The 19,556-nt window shown below is 44.9% G+C and overlaps 1 protein-coding gene across 5 annotated transcripts in view; it reads right to left on the bottom strand.

Moving 5' to 3' along the window:
* Positions 1–19,556, bottom strand: part of XYLB (xylulokinase) — a 178,237-nt gene that overhangs the window by 35,827 nt on the left and 122,854 nt on the right. For 3 of the 5 annotated variants that reach the window (XM_074985108.1, XM_074985112.1, XM_074985111.1), the window contains one exon: positions 1,791–1,849. The exons of the other annotated variants lie outside the window; for them this stretch is intronic. In XM_074985108.1, the coding sequence (XP_074841209.1) occupies positions 1,791–1,849 (59 nt within the window). The remainder of the gene's footprint in view (positions 1–1,790; positions 1,850–19,556) is intronic. 5 annotated transcript variants of the gene reach the window in all.

Below are 19,556 nucleotides of genomic sequence, written 5' to 3'. Positions count from 1 at the left end.
AACTTTTTTTTCTCTTGTCCCAATCCACTTTAAACCCTATTGTCATACAAAACTGAGAAAAAGGATTCTTGATGACTAAGGAAATATGGAGCCTTTCCCTTCTAAGTCACATCTGGACCAGGTTTTTAATGATCAATGCTGAGATATGGTGTACAAACCCCACATCAGACAAAACGGCTTATGAAATAATTTTGAGCTCAGGCAGCCTGGCCCCGCTACAACTGGGAGGCATGCCAGTCTTGCGGGAGGCCTCTTCGGAAGATCTCAGCTCTGGGAGGTGACAGACCTCTATTCAGTGGCTCCCAGAAAGGGAGGATAAAGCTGGCAGAGGTTTCCTGCAAACATCGTGCAATATCTCTGAGGACAGTGAATCAAGTGGGGGCTGTGGCTTTTCAGGTATCTCCTGTAAAGAGAGGGTTCAGGGACATGTTTGGACCATTTCTGCATTGTGCTTTGTTACCTCTTCTGATGCCTGAAAGCTTTTGTGGAAGAGGAGCTAAAGGCAGACTGCTATACAGAAGACCCCCGAGATATGCGCTCTCAAGTTGTGCGCATCTCGGGTTAATGCGACTCTGAGTGACAGGCAGTTGACACCCGGTCAGTTTCCTGGCTCCTGTCAGGGGCGGCAGCCGAGATGCAGCCACTGACAGGAACAGCTGCTGTCCTGCTACAGGGACTCTGGGCTGAAACATAGAGTAGAGGGACAAACTGAGTTCCCCTACAGACCACAAGCAAAAAGATTGGTGAAATCCCCAGACAAGGGTCATAAGATCTAGTGAGCTTAGAGTCAGGCAAGAGCCCTGGCTCAAGGCTTCCAGATTCTATTTGGCAGGACTCCCACTTTCCTCCATAGCAGAGAGACTAAACCATGAGAGCCATGCCAGAGAGCTGAGTCACAAGGCAAAGGGGGCACCAGCATATCCCAATGGCATGTCACTGAGAGGACAGCAAGGAAAACCGTAATGCTGCCCAGTCCAGCCACAAGAAGGCATATTGGCTCATGAGTCATCATGTCACAAAGACCTTTGTATTCGCAAGGCTGTTCTGTGGTAGGTGTGAAATAAAAGAACAATCTCAATTCCAGTTCCCACTACACAACTGTCCTTATCACAAATACAACCATCACAACTGGCACTACTTGTCAATCACAGGAGAGAGGTTGAAAGCTAGATGGACTAGGCAGACTCAGCTACTTTCTCACCACCCTGATGTGGTCCCTTCACAATGGAACTGAGATGCCCTAGTGAGGCAGTACGCAGTAGATAAAATTGATCCTTTCTATGCTGTATGTGTCCTGCAGATGAATAGAAGATTTCCACCTCTAGCACGCCCATAGGCCTCAAAAGTGTTCAGCAGCGCCTAACTCTGATCTCACTTAAATTAATGGTCCAAAGTTGAACATTTTTAAAAATCACACCTTAAATGCACTCTTACCAACCACTCTTTGGTTTGATGGCTGAAATAGTGTGACACAAGTTATGAAACTTGGAGGTCATCAGCATTTTAGATACTTTTACAAAACTAGCCAACTGTAAATACTCTTCAAAAACTGTTTAAAATTAGCATTGGATACAACATAGGGAGAAATTATTACAATTTTATTTACACATTCACAATATCAAAATTTGAAAAATAGCTCTTAAAATTTCAAACATCGGAAGGTATATTCTCAGTCTTATGTGCAGCTATAGAGGTATCAGTCCCAGTGTACCAATATAAAACTCTACTGCTAAAGCTGTTAATGTCCCCTGCAATGTAATTTCCTAACGAACTCAGCATTCTGCACTTACCTGTAAGATTTCCTTATTATGTGATGCTCCACCAGTGGCCAAAATCCTTGTTCTGGGCACTACAATTCAATAGAAAGGTCACTTAAATAAGTATCATCAACACGCATGCCACTGGGCGATAAGATCACACAAGTGGGAATAAAACAACCTGGTTTGTATCACTGACATTACCACTGGCTCACAGTGTGACTTTGGACAAATCCATCACCTTCCTCTTTGCCAGCAGTAAAACTTAAGATAGCACTACTCAGCCACTGTTCTAAAGCACATTGCAATCCTTGGATAAAAGAAGTGCTATACATCATGTAACTATTATATTGTGGTACCCAAAGCAGTAAGCTCTGCTAAGAAGGATACAGTAACAAAGACAAGATGCTATAGTTGTGATTTCAGGTTAGCCTCAGTTTGGATCCCAGTTAAGTACATACAAACTGACAGACAATTTACAAAATCAGCAGAATTCTCAAAACACATCCCTCTGTGATGTTCATAATCGCTAATCAGTAAAATCATGGCAAATGCTATATAACTGAATGATAAACATGTATTTCAGAGAATAATAATTAGGGAGGCACTAACTAATTCTGATAAAATAGTCTTTCCTAACTTTCACCCAACACAGAAAAGGATGGTTACCTCCGTTGGAATAACTGTGACTCTTCACATATGCTCCACTTTTGGTGCACACATATCCCATGCATGCAACAGAGCAGTGGCCCACGGAGGCCGTGCCTGCACTGAGTTATAGAAGAAAGCATAAAGGGAAGGGCAGTCAGAGTCTGCGCTCAGGTTCTTTGCTAATAAGAATCCCCTGGATCAGGATGCCAAGCAGTGGGGATGAAAGGCAGGATTCAGAATCTGTGTGGACAACCCATCTGGAAGAACCAGTTACTGCAAGGTAAATAATAGTTATTTTTCTTTGAGTGAGTCCATGTCATTTCTACTCTTGGTGACTAACAAGCTACTAACCCAGAACTACATGGCTGGTGAGCAGAGGCCCACAGAGTGACTGTAGAATACCCACCCTAGCTAGCAATTGCTCTAGAAACCTGCAGCAGAGAAGAATGAGTAGATAAAACTTCACTTTGCTGATCTACATACCTCTGCTATGGGAACGCTACCCAAGCAGGCTGTGGAGGCCAGTCACCTGAAATCTGGTGGAATGAACTCTAATCTGTCTCGGTGGCTCATCTTAGCCAAAATGGAGCAACTTCTGACACAGTCCAAGACCCACCTGGCTGCCCTGATGATGGGGGAGAGGGGTGGGAGACAAACTAGGCAGCTGCCCTAGGGCCCAGTGATTTAAAACAGCCCTGCTACCTCTATCTGGAGCCTTGGGCTCTTTAAATCACTGCCAGAGTGGTGCATTCCAGGCAGTGCTGAGGGGAGGAGGTGGCCACAGTGCAGTCCAGGAAGCATTGAGGCTGGCTGCCCCCAGCCCCACCACTTCCACCCAAGACTCCATCGCTTCCAGAAGCATGGAGCTGCCACTTGGTCTCTCTGAAGACAAAGGCTGCCCCTTACCCCTCTCAGCAAATGTCATGAAGAGTCCAAGTGTACACATGAATGGACCAGTCCTATTCAAATAAAAGGGTAATGCTCTTAAAACATTCAACATAGCCCCCAACACACACTGCGGTTGAAAACAATCCAGTCTTATGCTCATGTTCACCAAGAGCAAAATCTGTGTGGACAACATCTTGAAGAACTGAGCCCATACCTTTTGGTACATTACAAAAAGCGTCATTCTCATCTCTGCATCAACATTTTAAGAAACGTCTCCTTCTGTTCATTAATAATTCTCTCAGGCCATGTCTACACAGCAGCATTATTTCAAAATAAGCTAGTCCAAAAGATAGATTTTGGAATAGTTTATTTTGAAATAACACTGCTGCCCGCAAATGCTGCGTCTACACTAGCATTGCTCTTTCAAAAGAGGCATGCAAATGAAGGAAATCAAAATGCAAATGAGGTTCAGATTTACATATCTGGTGCTTTATTTGCATATTCATCTTTCAAAAGAAGAAAAACAGTGTAGACAGGAAGAAAGGTTTATTCAAAGATGGGGATTACTTTCAAAAGAGCCATGTCTACACTGTTTTCTTCTTTTGAAAGAAGCTCTTTTGAAATAACATGCAAATGAGGTGCCAGATATGTGAATCTGCATTTCATGTGCAGTTTCAATTTCCTTCATTTCCATGCCTCTTTCAAAAGAGGAATGCCAGTGTAGACATAGCCAAAATGCCTTTTGAAATAGCCTCCTGCCTTTTCCACATAAGGTATCTACACACAGTACAGCCTGTTTCGAAACAGAGCCATTGGACGCACTACAGCTTATTTCGAAATAAGCTCTCTTCCCTCTCTACACAGCCACCATTTCAAAACAGCTGTTTTGAAGTAGATGCTATTCCTCATGGAATGAAGTTTATCTATTTCAGAATAAGCCAACTACTATTTTGCAATTTTTTTGAAATAGCGGTTGAGTTGCATAGACACTAGAAAAGTTATTTTGAAATAACTGCTGTTATTTTGAAATAACTTTACTGTGCAGACATACCCTCAGGCTACGACTACACTAGACAAAACTGGTGTTTTGTCGACAAAATCCAGGGAGCGTCTAGACCCCCAAGGCATTCTGTTGAGCGTATACTGACAGAACACAGCACTTTTGTGAACAGTCTTATCCCGCTCCCTATGCGGCATAACGGCTCTGTCAACAGATATCAGTTGACAGAAAGCTGGTCTGGACGTTCCGGGGAGGGGGGGCACCCTTTCTCAACAGACAGGGCTTCTAGGACACCAGGCAGCACTGTCTGCTGTGCTTCTGGTTGGCCATTTTGTTAAGACAGCGGCTGGGCAGTCCACCCGCTCACTGTCAATAGAGCGGATAGCTCTTGTGATCCGCTTGGCAGCTTGGCTGAGACCAGTTAACAGAAGATATCTTCCAACAAAAACTTCTGACGACAAATCGCTGTAATCTAGACATAGCCTCAGTGTCTTGTGTCTTGTCATTTGTTTTTAGGTTGTTAGAGCACTAAATATGTCTTAATGTCCATAACCCCAATTCAGTAAAGTACTTAAGCATACTAGTATTAGACCTGGCTGCAAATTCCCCAAAGAAATAATTTTCCATTAAAAAATGTAAATTTCTCTAAACTAAAACGTATTTTTTGTCAGTTTCAACAAAAGTATTGTTGTGAAGTTCTCAGGTATAGGATGGGATTTCTGGTCAAAATGAGAACAAGAGATTAATTCATCTCAAGCAACCTGATGGCAGGGCACTCACCTGGGATGTGGGAGACCCAGATTCAAATCTGTAGTCAGAAGCAAACAGAGCAGGTCTCATGCCCTGGTCTCCCACCTCCAGGTGAGTGCCCTAAACATGGGGCTATTCTGGGCATGGTTTATGGTTTTTCATTACAAAAAAAAAATCTCTTAGTTTCACCCCAACGAAAGAAAAAATTGGAATCTTGAACAGGGCGGTGGACTCAATGACCTCTGGAGGTCCCTTCCAACTCTGTGATTCCATGATTCCTTAACATTTTCAATGGATAGGAACAGTATTTCCTGCCCAGATGTTGTGAGTAGTCCCACTGAAAAAGACTGTTCATATAAATAAAGCTAGGAAAATATTTAAATACCATTGCTGAAGTGGAGCCTATATTTGTAATACACAGCATGAATTTATGGAAATAGATGTTTTGTAACAATCAATAGCTACTCCTGTAGTGTTCGGCACTGTTACATTCTATAACACTGAAGACCCCTCCCAAAAGAGGTATTTCACTGATTACTAGGGCTGTCAAGCAATTTAAAATTTAATCACAATTAATTGCTCTGCTAAACAGTACAGTACATTTTTTGACATCCGGCATCCATGGGCGTGAGAGGTTGCCGGATAATCAAATATTCTGGATAATAGTGGTTAGTCACGCTGGGTGGGAGAGCAGAGGAGCCTGCCAGCTGCACTCACACACAGCACAGAGGGATGCAGGGCACTGCTGAGCAGGTTGCACCTCTCCTCCAAGGGGTGAGGCATTGCTCGCACTCTGTACACAGACCCCAGCCCTGACACCGTCTCTCCTCTGCTCAGCGGACACTGGGCGGGAGCACGGAAAGAGAAGAGGAGCCTGCAACATGGAAGGACGTAAGGCAGCTGAGGAAATCAGTGCTGAGAATTGCCCTGCGTCCCTCCATGCTGCATGGGAGGGCAGCCGGCAGCTCTTGTGCTCTCTCCATGCTCCCACCTGGTGTTTCGTGACCAGAGCTGTCTGGCACCAAGTTATGCCGATTATTTCAGTGTGCCGGTTACACAAATACTGGTCAAACAAGAGTTACTGTAACAGAATACCATTTATTTAAGCACTTTGGATGTTTTCATCATTTTCAAAATATATTGATTTCAACTGCAACACAGAATACAAAATGTAGTGCATGTTTTGCACTGCATAAAAGAAACATTGTTTTTCAATTTACCTAATACAAGTAGTATTGTACAATCTCTTCATCATGAAAGGTGCATTTACAAATGTAGAATTATGTTCTAAAAACTGAACATAAAAATAAAACAATGCAAAACTTTAGAGCCTAAAATCCACTCAGTCCTACTTCTTGTTTGGCCAATCACTCAAACCTATTTATTTATATTTGCACGAGATACTGATGCCTGTTTCTTGTTTACATGTCACCTGACATTAAGAACAGGCATTCACATAGCACTATTGTAGCTAGTGTCACAGAATATTTACATGCCAAATGCAATAAAGATTTGTATGTTCCTTCATGCTTTGCCCACTATTCCACAGGACTAAGACCGACACACAATCATTTCCACCATCTGAGTCATATGCCACCAACAAAAGATTGATTTTGTTTTTTGATGGTTCAGCAGTTTCTGCATCTCACTGTTGATTTTTAAGACTTCTGAAAACATGCCCCACACCTCATGCCTCTCAGATTTTGGAAGGCACTTCAGATTCTTAAATCTTGGGTCAAGGGCTGTAACTGTCCTTTGAAATCTCACACTGGTACTAGGGATGTCAACTAATGCATATTCACCTGCAATTAATACAGGGCAGACTTAATGCATTAAAAAATTAACATGCATTAATCACAGGCCTTAATGATTGTTAAGTGACAGCCCTACTTTAAAGTCTGCAGGCTGGTGGGGCTTCATGCCCAGCCAGCTCCCAGCTCCAGAGCTGTTGGGGTTCCCTCAGCCCTGGCCGAAACACTGGGCTGGAGCTGCCGGTGGGGCTCTGTGCCCCAGCCGGCTCCCAGCCTCGGGGCTGCCAGGCTTCCCCCATCCCCAGCCAGACCCCACAGCTACGGGGCTGCTGGCAGGGCTACACATCCCAGCCAGCTCCCAGCAGTGCGACTGTCCCTGGCCAGACCCCTGCTGGTAGCCCCAGCTGTGGGGACTCCAGCAGCCCCAGGACTGAGAGCCAGCTGCAGTGTAGAGCCCTGCTGGCAGCCCAACAGCCATGGGGCCCCAGCCAAAGGGCAGCCCTGTGGCTGGGAGCTGGCTGGGGAGCAGAGCCCCACTGGCAGCTCTACAGCCATGCGAAACCGGGTGGGGGCAGCCCCACATCTAGGAGCTGGCTGGGGCATGGAGTCCCACTAGCAGCCCCACAGCTGCAGGACCCAGGGTGGTGCAATCTCCATAGCCACAGGACCCCAGCAGGGGGCAGCCCCATGGCTGGGAGCCAGCTGGGACACAGAGCTCCACCAGCAGCCCTGCAGCTGTGAGATCCCACTCTGGGACAGCCCTGCAACTGTAGGACTCAACCAGGAGCAGCCCATGGCTAGGAGTGGGCTGAGGCATAGAGCCCCATGGGCAGCCCCACAGCCACAGGACCCTAACCGGAGGCAGCCCTGGAGCTGGGAGCTGGCTGGGGCACAGAGTTCCACTGGCAGCCCTGCAGCCACAGGACCCCGGTCAAAGGCAGCTCCACAGCCAGGAGACACCACCTAAGTGAACCTCAGCAGCCCTGCAATTAACCACAATTCATTTTTTTTAATCGTGCGCTTAATCGTGATTTCTTTTTTAAATCTCTTGACAGCCCTAATCGGTACCTTCTTTTCATTATCAAATCGTAAAAAACTTTCACTGCAATCGAACATATGCTGTGTCACCACATGAAGACGCTATAACACAAAAGATCTGTCAGATTGCAGGTAAAACACAATTTTCCCCCCAAGGAGTTTGGTCATAAATTAAACTAATACTTTTTTTTTTAATGTGCATCAGCGACATGGAAGCATGTCCTCTCGAATGATGGCCAGCGCATGAAGGGCATACAAATGTTTAGCATATCTGGTTTTGAATGCAATTATGTAACAAAAATGAATTACAGTTTTAAGCTGCACTTTCATGATAAAGAGATTGCTTGACAGTACTTATATGAGGTGAACTGAGAAATATTATTTCTTTTGTTTATTATTTTTACAGTGCAAGTATGTGTAATAAAAAAAACTATATGGACTTTGTATTCTGCATGTAAATTGAAATAAAATACTTGAAAATGTAGAAGACCATCCAAAATATTTAATAAATTTCAGTTGGTATTCTATTGTTTAATTTTACATTAAAGCCCTGATTAATTATGATTCATTTTCAATCACAATTTTTAGTTAATCATGAGTTAATTGTGATTAATCGAGAGACCTACAGATTACATCTATATTATAAACAACTTCAATTTGGCTTGAGCTGAAGACAAAACACAATGACAAGGTGCTCCAACAGCTCTGGAGGCTACAAATGACTTTTTATATTCTATCTTTCAAAGAACCTGTAGTCAAAGTCCTCAATAATAAAAACCAACAACAGAGTGAAGATGCTGATTGCATAGGGTTCTCATACAATTTCTGAACCTACAGTGACTTGCTCAGGTATAGAATCTATGACACAGCCAAACACTGCAAGAAGGACCTCACTTTTAAACTAATCTTATTTTCCTTTTTTTGGTGGATATTCAGCGATGCACAAATTGAGCTTTAAAAGCCATTAAGATCTCTGTCAATGTCAGTAAACATATCAACCCAATGTCAGAGTGATTCCTCAGGGGAAACAAATTTCAATTATACCTACACAGAGTGACAGATCCCTGCCAAGATTATCAAAACAATGTAATGCAGAAACAAGTGAAAAACAACCAGTAAACCAGTGTCCAGAAACAATTCTGAACACTCTACGGGTTAGCCTACTAGCTGTTTCTCTTTTGCTACACTGTGTTGTGGGCATGGTGTTCTCAAAATAGTACTACATCCAAGATGAAAACACCGCATTTGAACATCATTTTGCAAAACATAAGCAAGTGAAAAACAAAAATAAGTTCACCTCACTTTGCAGCATGACGACCATTTCAGAGAATTAAACTTGCTCCTGCCACTTGGGAAGCACATCATACAGTGTGACTAGGCCAAGGTCAGGGAGGAACAACCAAGAATGTAAAGGTGATAAGGGCAAACAGTAGCAGTCCTAATGAAAATTATGACTTTTTAATAAACTGTTTCTTCAACTGAGTTTGTTCTGTTAAGGCTATGGACTGAAGAAGTGGGTCTGTCCCATGAAAGCTCATCACCTAATAAATTATTTTGTTAGTCTTTAAAGTGCTATATGACTGTTTTTTTACTTCTACTCAAACACACTCCAGCACTTTGTTTAGTATATGTTGTTGTTATGCAAACATCCAGCTTTGGATCACTATAAATATATAACAATATGATGCTGTATATTTTAACTGGCCAAGGTAAGTACTGGGGTATATAATGCTTATTTTGTTCATTCTCCAGATTTATGCTAAGTGACTTCAGTGTCCATCCAGAAGATGACTCTTCTATGTTGACTCAGTGTCTTATGACCATAATGACTCAGACCTGGAGTTACCTCTGAGCCTGAGCCTGCTCAAATTACCAATAGGGTTCAGGCAATCCACACATGAGGTTCCATCCTTGTGATCTCAAAGCAGATACATAGGCTCCTAAGGGAAACAGTCCCTCCAGTCTGCTCATCCCTAACTAGCCAGGAACAATCAACCCTCTCTGCCAAGTACCAGAGAGGTAGCCGTGTTAGTCTGTATCTTTGAGAACAAGAAGTCCTGTGGCACCTTATGGACTAACAGATATATTTGGAGCGTAAGCTTTTGTGGGCAAAGACCCACTCTCTGTCAGTAACTTCAACAGACTTCCCTTGCTCCTGCTCCAGCCAATGCATGTGCTGATTCCAGCCAGATCCTGTTCCAGCCTTCATCTGCTTCTATCTCACGTGGCATCTCTGCAGACTGCCCTTTTCATGCTTGGTCCGGCAGCTGAGATGAAAACCTCTGTCATATCTGCTACTGAGACATCAGGGTTAATTCAGTGCCTCCAGAGAAAACATGTCAGCCTCCAGTTGGAGAGCACCCTCTCTGCTCACTCATCCCAACCACTTCAGTACTCTCAAGTGCAGCCAGATGCAGTACTTTTAGAACAAGGCCTGAAGGTTCTGAGGCCAGAGAAGTTGGATGGGAACTATCAAAAGTTCTACGGGCTCCTCAACCAAACTAATGTATTTTTCCTGATGCACCCTAAGACGTAATGCATTGATCTAGCCAATGTGGGGGTTGTTATCAGTTTATTGACTATCGAAGCTCTAGACTGAACCTTGTCTCTCTTAGAACAAGCAGGCCCAGTCCTTAGCAATGTTGACTAGTTCCTCCATGCTTTCTTTCTTATATTTGATCACCCAAACTATGATCATACTGTTAGCAGTGCCCTTCAGTTTCTGCAAACAGGCTGTTGATCTGTCTTGCATATGCCACTCATACCTGGCATTAATAACTGACAAAGCACAGATCTTTCATTTCCGTCAGGGTATAACAAATGCCATAATAAATGAGCTGGCCTGGACAGACCTCCCCTTTCAGACCTCCCACAGTGCTGGACTAAGACACTGAGCTATGCATACAGATTGACAATCAACTATTCAAATAGCACCAAGAAAGAAAAGTATATATTCCATTTCAATCTAATCTGGTCTCATTATAGCTAAAACCACAGACCCAGAATGACAACCTGTGAAGATCAACGTGCCTCAAAGACAGTTCCCACACTGGAAAAGGAAGAAGGAAGAAAACTGCGGCTAAATTTTTTTTTTGTGTCTAAATAAGCTAACTAAGAAATTCATGAAGAAAACACTAACTCTGAACTTAAATCTTTCTATTATATAGGGCTGAAGAGAGACAGGAGTCATGCTCTGTCTGTAGCCTAGGACAGCAATGAAGGAATTGAGGAGAAAGCAGGGCTGCACATGCAATCCCTACCAATACAAACAGCACAAGCTGGAATCACACATGTACTGCTCCACTGAATGTTCATCTGGTGTTCCGTTTCCCTTCTGAAAATGTTGAGTGAGAACTCCTTTTCTGGATAGATGTAGCCACCTCTTCCCCTTCTCATGACCCAATGGCAAGGAGAATCCCTGATGAAGTAGACTGTAGCCTCCAAGATTTTCGAAGGGAAGTAGCTATATCTTACTGATTGGCATGTCTATAGTCCAGTTGATTGTTCCTGAAAGCCAGCCAACAACATACATGCTCCCAACCTACTTTGGGAATTCCACTGGTCACACACCAATTAATCAGGCCTCACAATGCCTGATGTAGCAACGAAGGGTCCTGTGGCACCTTATAGACTAACAGAAAAGTTTTGAGCATGAGCTTTCGTGAGCACAGACTCACTTCATCAGATGCTGGTCTTGGAAATCTGCAGGGCCAGGTATAAATAAGCCAGAGCAAGGGTGGGGACACGGCTACCCCTCTGATACTCAATGCCTGATGTGTGTTTTCTGAGGGGTATGTGATGGGATGATTCATTCCTGAGTTACTATGAGCCTTGTGACTGACTTCTGATGAAAAAGAGTGAGCTAGAATTCTGTCACACCAACTCCAGCAGAAAAAGGTAATTAGAGCTGGCTGAGTAAGCCCGTACCTGAGGGTTAAATGAGGAACAGCTGCAGGCTTCATTTGCCACAGGGATATAGGACTAAGACTCTGTATATAAGAGGTAGGGGGAACTGACTTGTACAAAAAAGTGCACGGGTGAATGCACAAGAAGAAAGGTTTCTGACTGGTTTTTGGATTCAAAAGGGGCCAAAGGAGCCCATATGCAAACTTGTTATACTATTTAAGTGCAATGAGTCATCAGTTACATGCAGGCTTTAGCTAATACCTAGGGAGGTCTCACTGAAGTATTCCCAGGTTACATATATAGAGGCCCCTAAGTGAATCAGTCTCTCCAGCCATTAAAACAAAACATCTTTCCAGTAATGATCCATTCTATCAGTGACTTGGCAGAACATTATAGGGACCTTAATTATTATTATTAGTAGTAGTATTATTAGTAGTATTATTATAAGGACCCAGTTCTTGACTAGTTCAGTATTTCAGAAGTGAAGCAAGTTATTTTTCAAATTATTCTTTTTCTAAATAAAAACAGCTTTTTTGCAAAACTACTTTTTTGTTATTTTGCTTAATGTTTCATATCTTTTGTGCCTTTTTCCCAAATTATTGATATTTTTGGCTTATCAAAAACCTTTGACGAAAACTGTTGATCTCTAAATGGTTTGCAACAATTTTTGTTTAGGGTTTTTGGTAAGCCAAAATTTAATTATTGTTTTTGTAGAAAGTGCCAATAAAATATTGTGAAATTTTAAGAAAGAAAGGAAGAAAGGAAGGAAGAAAGAAAGAAAGCTCTTTTTTAAATATCTGTAAATAATAACCAAACCAAAATTTTGAATTTTTTGCAGAAACTACTTCTGGATTTTTCAAACTCTCTATTTAAAGAGTTAGCTCTGGTCTCCTTGGTCTATAGTTAATCTATAGACTCTAAAATAATGTAATGCATGGAGTGAAGTTTAGCGACCACGTGGCACACATCAGAATGTTTCTAGTAATGGGCAGCTTGGTAAATCCTAAGGAATTCCAAGAAAGTCTGATCTATTCGTCTGTCTATAATTGCAGAAGGATGGATCAAAGTGAAATCTGATAGGCTGATTTTGTGGAAGCAGATCCACATATGGACTGTATGGAGACAAAACCTACCCATCTTGGGCTTCAGCCACTTATGCTCATTGAGGAGATGAAGGTTTCAAGAGAATGGGTCTGAAAAAGCCTGAGTTTGATGACTTTTGATCATAATCCATCTGCTCACTCAGTCTCTCTTCTGAAGGTTTTGATGGCTGGATTAGTATTAATTTGAAGGACTGTCCTTTCTATATTTGTACAAACTATATTTTAGTGAATGATATACATATTATAATTGGGCACATTGTAAATAAATAACCAACCAGTCATTTATGTACGAAGAGGTACAAAGACATCATTCAGCCTTCATTATCAATGATTTTTAGCTGACTGTGGTTGAACTTTTCCAGGGCTGTCATCCATCCTGTATGGCAGTGCACAAAAGGTACTTAATTGCAGTGCTGCTGAATTAAACAATGGTAACAAACAATTTATAGATGAAATCCTTTGATAAAGTTCATGGAATTGGTTTAAACATCTTTTTAATTAAAGCCCCATTTACAGTACACAAACAACACTGATGTGCACCGTTTTAGCTTTTTAGAAGATCGATACACAATTTGTCCTCCTACTGGGTGCATGCCAATGCTACTAGGTGCAATGTGAGAGCTATGAAAAGAAGGATTCCTGCAGGGTTCACATCTGCTACATATATTTTATCTTCTGTAAAATATATATTTGCTTTGTTTTAATATTGGTTATACTTGTAGAAAAATAAAAGAAATAAGCAAAGATAGCATCAGTTTACTGGTGCACTAGTAGAAATGACACACACTTTCTTCCATAACTTCTGCGAGGCATGACTACCTTAAATGGAGTCCTAATCTGCCTAAGGAATGCCTTCTAAGATATAAGACTTTTAGCTATCATCTCTGTTGGCAGGGACCTATATGTCTTCTCTAGGCAGACTGGGGTTTAAGGCCACTGTCTCCTTTCACTCACTGTGATTCTCCCCAGGCAGGCCTGATTAAGCATCTAGCCCAGGGGTGAACAACAATTTTTGATAGGTGAGGTGCTAGGGGGTACTCCAAGATTTGGTAAGTATTCAAGGGTGGCACTTTTTTATGGAGGAGGTGCAGGGGCTGAGACAGAGGTTAGGTGCAGATGGGAGCTCAGGGAAGGGGACAGATATACAGGAGAGGATCTGGGATCTGAGAAGTAGTTTGGGTGAAGGAGGGGGGTATGACCTCATAATTGGGGTGCAAGGTCCAGCAAGGGATATGGGGGAAGAAGATGGTTTTGGTCTGGGGGAGACGTGGAAGGTGCAGGTTCTGGGAGAGAGTTGTGACCTGCAGAAGGGGCTTGCAGAGGATTTGCGAGGTGACCTGGGACAAGGCAGGGTGGTGACTTGGGGTAGGGAGTTGGGCTGCAGAAGGGGTGGGGTGCCCCAAAGGCAGGCTCTGCCTGGGAGATGCTTACCTAGGCAGCTCCTGGCCAACAGCCCAGTGGGACCTGCAAGCAGGCTCCATGCCTTCCACAAACCCCAGATCGTTCAAAGCAGCTGGCTGTTCCATGTGGCTCTGCACGCACTCTGAAGAATGGAGAAGACTTTGCACGCTGCCCCCACTCCCAGCACAACCCTTCAGCTCCCAAAGCCAGTTTCTGGCCAAGAGGAACTGAGACTTTGTGCTGGGGCTGGAGGCAATGCAAGAGGCCTCCCCAACTCTCCAGTGCTCATGTAGAGAGCAACATTGAGCAGTCAGCCACTTTGAGCAGCATGGAGCTGTTTCATGCCCCAGGGTCCTGGGGGTGGGCTACAGGCTGGATTAAAAGGCTTGGTGGGCCTCATATGGTCCGCAGGCCCTATCCTGCCCAGCCCTAACCTAATCCCTACTCTTTGTTCTGTGTCCAAGGGAGTGGCATGACTACAAGTAACCCAAACTTTCAAAGCAGAGTACAGTTATTTAAGGACAAAAACATAGAAAAAACCATAAAACAAATGTCAAAACACATTTGGGGGTGGGGATAGTTCAGTGATTTGAGCATTGGCCTGCTAAACCCCAAGTTGTGAGCTCAATCCCTGGGGAGGCCATTTAGGGATTGGGGTAGATAGATGTCAGGGATGGCTCTTGGTCCTGCCAAGAGGACAAGGGATTGGAGTAGATGACCTCCCATGGTCCCTTTCAGCTCTAAGAGATGTGTATCTCCAATTATACCTTTTTTTCTAATAGAAAATGGGCTTGTCTACGCTACCACCCTCCTTCGAAGGAAGGATGGTAATTAGGGTGTTGGGAATTTACTAATGAAAGTGCTGCCCTGCATAGGCAGCACTTCATTAAGAAAATCCCTCCCCCGCCCCCCGCAGCAACTTCGAAGTTTTAAACTTCAAAGTACTGGCATGCATCTAGCCACAGCTCACCTGCGGGTACTTCAAAGTGCCGGGGCAACTTCAAAGTCCCCTTACTCCTGATTTTAAAGTTTAAAACTTCAAAGTTGCTGTGTTGGGGGGGGCGGGAATTTGCTTAATGAAGTGCTGTCTATGCACGGCAGCATTTCATTAGTAAACTCCCAACGCACTAATTACCATCCTTCCTTTGAAGGAAAGAAGGTGGTAGTGTAGACAAGCCCAATGTATCACAAGTCACCCATTTTCTACAGAGGGAAATCCGGCAGTCTGAAGTCCTTCCAACCCTTCAGCAGCTGTGGGACCAAAAAGTAGGTCCTTTTACTGAATCAAATAGAAGGCTCCTCTGGCAGGATGAACTCACCCTTTTAAAAACAGGAGACCGGCTTCATCACCCAGCCTCCTGAAAACAGGTAAACCCAGTCAGTGCTGCTACTTCTCCAGAGGTCAAGCCCCAAAAGGCTTGGTATCTATATAGCTAACTTTAGGCTTTTGCATTAGTTATCTTCTGGGGATTCCAGATTGCACAAGAAATACTCCAGTGAGCCAGAAACACATAAATATAAACAACATGTATGGATACAAAAGGCTGTGAATATTGTAAAGGCTCCCATTTTATGGCCTACTTGAATACAATGGTAACAAAGAGGAAGCCGAGCTAGTCTATACACTATCAAAACAAAAGGCAGTCAAGTAGCACTTTAAAGACTAGCAAAATGGTTTATTAGGTGAGCTTTCATGGGAAGTGGGTCTATCGCACGAAAGCTCACCTAATAAACCATTTTGCTAGTCTTTAAAGTGCTACTTGACTGCCTTTTGTTTTGAATACAATGGTCTTTGAAGTGTTCATGCTTTCACAGTTGGTTCAAACATTCAGATAACATTCATAACATTAAATACCATAGTCTCAAGGTAGGCCTGTTTTCATTGTATCTGTCATGGTGGGCAGACCTCTGAATTAACTATTACAAATATACACTAGTGAGTCCAATCCAAAGACCACTGAAGTCTCTGAAAATATTCCTCTTGTCTTCAGTCATCTTTGGATATCAGGCACAATAATGTGTCCAAACCAGTTCTAAATTATGTTAATGAAATCTCAATGAAGTTAGAGGGCAGAATTTGAGCCAACATTTTTAATTTTAATCCAATTTGAGTCCTTGAATGTAAATTTTATAGTTAGGTGTAGATTCAATTTGCACCCCACATTCCACAGCCATAGTATCATTTAAAATTCTGGAGAAGACGGTTTCCGCTCCTTGGTCCACGTAGCTCAGCAGTATATACACATTCTAAAAATTTGTATGGAGATGGAACTTTCATCTCCTTTATGGCTGTGCCCCTAACTAAAATAGCATGATGAAACAAGATTTCAAGATGCAACATCACCTCATTCCAGCAACAAATGTGGTTACAAATAATTGCAATTTATTATTTGCAAGTAAAGGCAAAAATCAGCCCCTCCTTTATTTCCCTGATTAAACCAGAAACTCTGCAATTTAAAGGAACATATATGTGGCTTTTGATTAGAAACAACTTTGTATTTGTATTATTTTGCCTTATTTATAAAACAACTCCTCCAAAATTGTTACTACTTATAAATCAACATACGCTACCTCCAAAAATCATGTTCCTCATTCTTATTACTACCAAGTTGGCAAAATTAATCTCACGTTCTTTTGCAAACAATTCTAGACTTCCAATTGCCATGTACCATAAAATCTGATGACATGCAATGTACCAAGTGCCCTTGCAGCATCAGACCTTTAGTCACAAACATCTCTGCCAGTCAATTGTGAATATTTTCACAATAAGGAGAAAATACTGCCTCAAACCAGGTTTCACTGCAGTATAGATCTAGTTGAACAAGATGGCTACACCTACACGAGAGGGTTTAGTCAACAAAACTGGGTTTCTATTGACAAAACCAGCGGAGCAGCTACATGCTCAATGTGCTCTGTCGACCGTTTGTTGACAAAACCTGGCACATCCACCTGCAGTATCACACCTGTCCCTGATGAGGTATAATGTCTCTCTCAAGAGTATTCTGACAAGAAAAGAGCCGTGTAGATGCTCAGGGGCCCCTTTTGTTGACAGAAGGGTACCCCAGGGCATCAGCCAGTTGGAACTGGGAGGTGCCCTCCTCACAATGAGAGGAACTCTATGGTCTGTTTCTGGCCACATTTAAAGGGACAGGCAGCCCTGGAAGTCTTATGCAGGAAGCCTGAGGCATGGCTCCAGACTGGCAGCATGTGGTCATCACCATGCCCTGGCAGCCGCTCCCTGCTCCCTTCCACAACGTTCCAGGCTGCCTGAGACCCCTCTTCCGGCCCCTCCCAGGACTCTGGAAAGGGGCCTCAGGATGCACCCCCAGGGCACCAAGAAGCAGGTGCCTTTCAGGTCTGCCCGAGCTCAAGGACCTGCTGGACCAGGTGTGAAGTGCTACAATGCCCCAGGCTATGGCCACACCACCAGACCCCTGGCAGAGCATGACCACCCTGCCCACACCCTCAAGCAGGTGCAGATGAAGGTGAAAGAGCTCCGCCAGGGCTATGTGTGGGCCCAAGATGTACAGCAGAGGTTGGGGGCAGCGATGGCTACCTGCCCCTATTATGAAGAGCTGGACCACCTCCTTGGGGGTGACAATGGTGCACCCAGCCAGGAGATGGTGGCTACTGGTGAGGCGGTCGCCCCAACACAGCTGGTGGCACAGAAGTCTGGAATCCCACCGGAGCCTGCAAAGGACCTGCCCTCCAACCCAGACTCCAGCCAGGGGACCCTCATAATAGCCCAGGACTTGGGACCCTGTTGTGCTGCCACCTGAGCACAGGCATCACTGGGACTCTTCTCAGGACCCTCCTGTGTGCCCATGTACATGGCAGTGTGTCCCACCCGCACCTAGCAGGCAGCCCCTGGGCACGGCTGCCAGCCTGTTGCAAACTCCACGGGATGTCGTACATGCCCCAGGGCCCCAGAGGAGGAGGCAGCCAGCCTGCCCGTCAGGGCTGGGAGTGGGACAGCCACACAGGCAATGGCCTGACCCCAGGCACACCACTGGGGACTGTGGCTCTTGGATCATGGGCATGGCCGCAGGCAACAGGCAGCACCTGCCCCCATGGACAGTTCTGTGAGCCGCATGCATGTGGGAAGGGCACGGCTGCACCTGGCTCACCCGCCACCCATGCTAGGACTCCTCCATGTGCAGCTCCCCCTGCTGCACTGCAAGTTACAGTCAGGCCAGTCCTGTGACACCACAGGCTCCCCATGTGGCAGGGCCTGCCATGAGCATGCACACCTGGGACAGCCCTGGCGTGGGAGCTGCTGCTCATGCGGGGCAGGGGGGAAGGGCCTCGGAAGGTGTGCTGCAGGAAGGACTCACCTTCTCTCCCTCTCCTTCTAGAGCTGCACTGTCGAAGGGCTAGGCCAGGCCCACCACACACCCAGGCAGCCCCAGGGAGGAGCCAGAGCCAGCAGAACCTGGAGTGGCACCCCAGCAAGATGGCAGCCCACCACTGGCAGGATGTGCCCATGCGCATGCCTGGAGAGGACATCACCACCCAGAGGACAACACCCTCCAGGCTTACACAGCCACTCTCCAGAGGCAGAATAACCTCATCCATCAGTGGCTGTGGCAGGAAGAGACTGGCAATGGGAGTGATCATGGGCCTCTGACCAGTGGCTGGCCTGGGTCAATCAGCTGCTGGACACCCTGAAGGCCTGGCTGGCCCAGTCGCCGCACTCACGGCCCCTGCCACTCCTCTTCCCTCCACCACAGCTGCTCCCCCTCCTGCACCTTCCCCTCCCACCCCTGCTCCCCCCGCCCTCCTGGCACCATGCCCCAAGTCCTCCTGTGGTGGGCAATGAACATGACCAGCATACATGCCCCCTATGCCCCCCTGCCCTCCCAGGGTCCCCCTACATCTCCCACCGAGCCCAACCCCACAGCAGCCACCCCACCTGCCCTCCTCCCTGTGATCCCACCCTCAACCCAGTCCCAAGGCAGGAGGGGATCTTGGGGCCAGTGTGGTATCTCATCCCTCCCCAATAAAATATGGTTAAATAGAAAGAGTAACGGTAGGAGCAAAAGAGGTTGTCACTGTCTGCTGCTGCTGAGACAGAAAATCCAGCAGCAGGAGCAGAGGGAGCACGGCTACCCTGCCGCTCCGAAATACTGATCCAGACAGCTGTAGAATGCATACACATTTACAGTTCTCTGATATTTGTAGAGGAGGTAACATTATTCCAGAGGACTTCTTGCTTGCATGTCTCTTTACTAAAATTTTTGCTATAACTGTTGACCTGCATATTCCCTAGTAAGTTTTTAAAGTTATTGGAACAAATTCCTGCATGATGTGT

This window comes from Carettochelys insculpta, chromosome 2, assembly GCF_033958435.1.
Source record: "Carettochelys insculpta isolate YL-2023 chromosome 2, ASM3395843v1, whole genome shotgun sequence".
Classification (NCBI taxonomy): Eukaryota; Metazoa; Chordata; order Testudines; family Carettochelyidae; genus Carettochelys; species Carettochelys insculpta.
The sequence above is the reverse complement of the archived record's forward strand: the minus strand, read 5'-3'. Positions and strand labels throughout refer to the sequence as shown.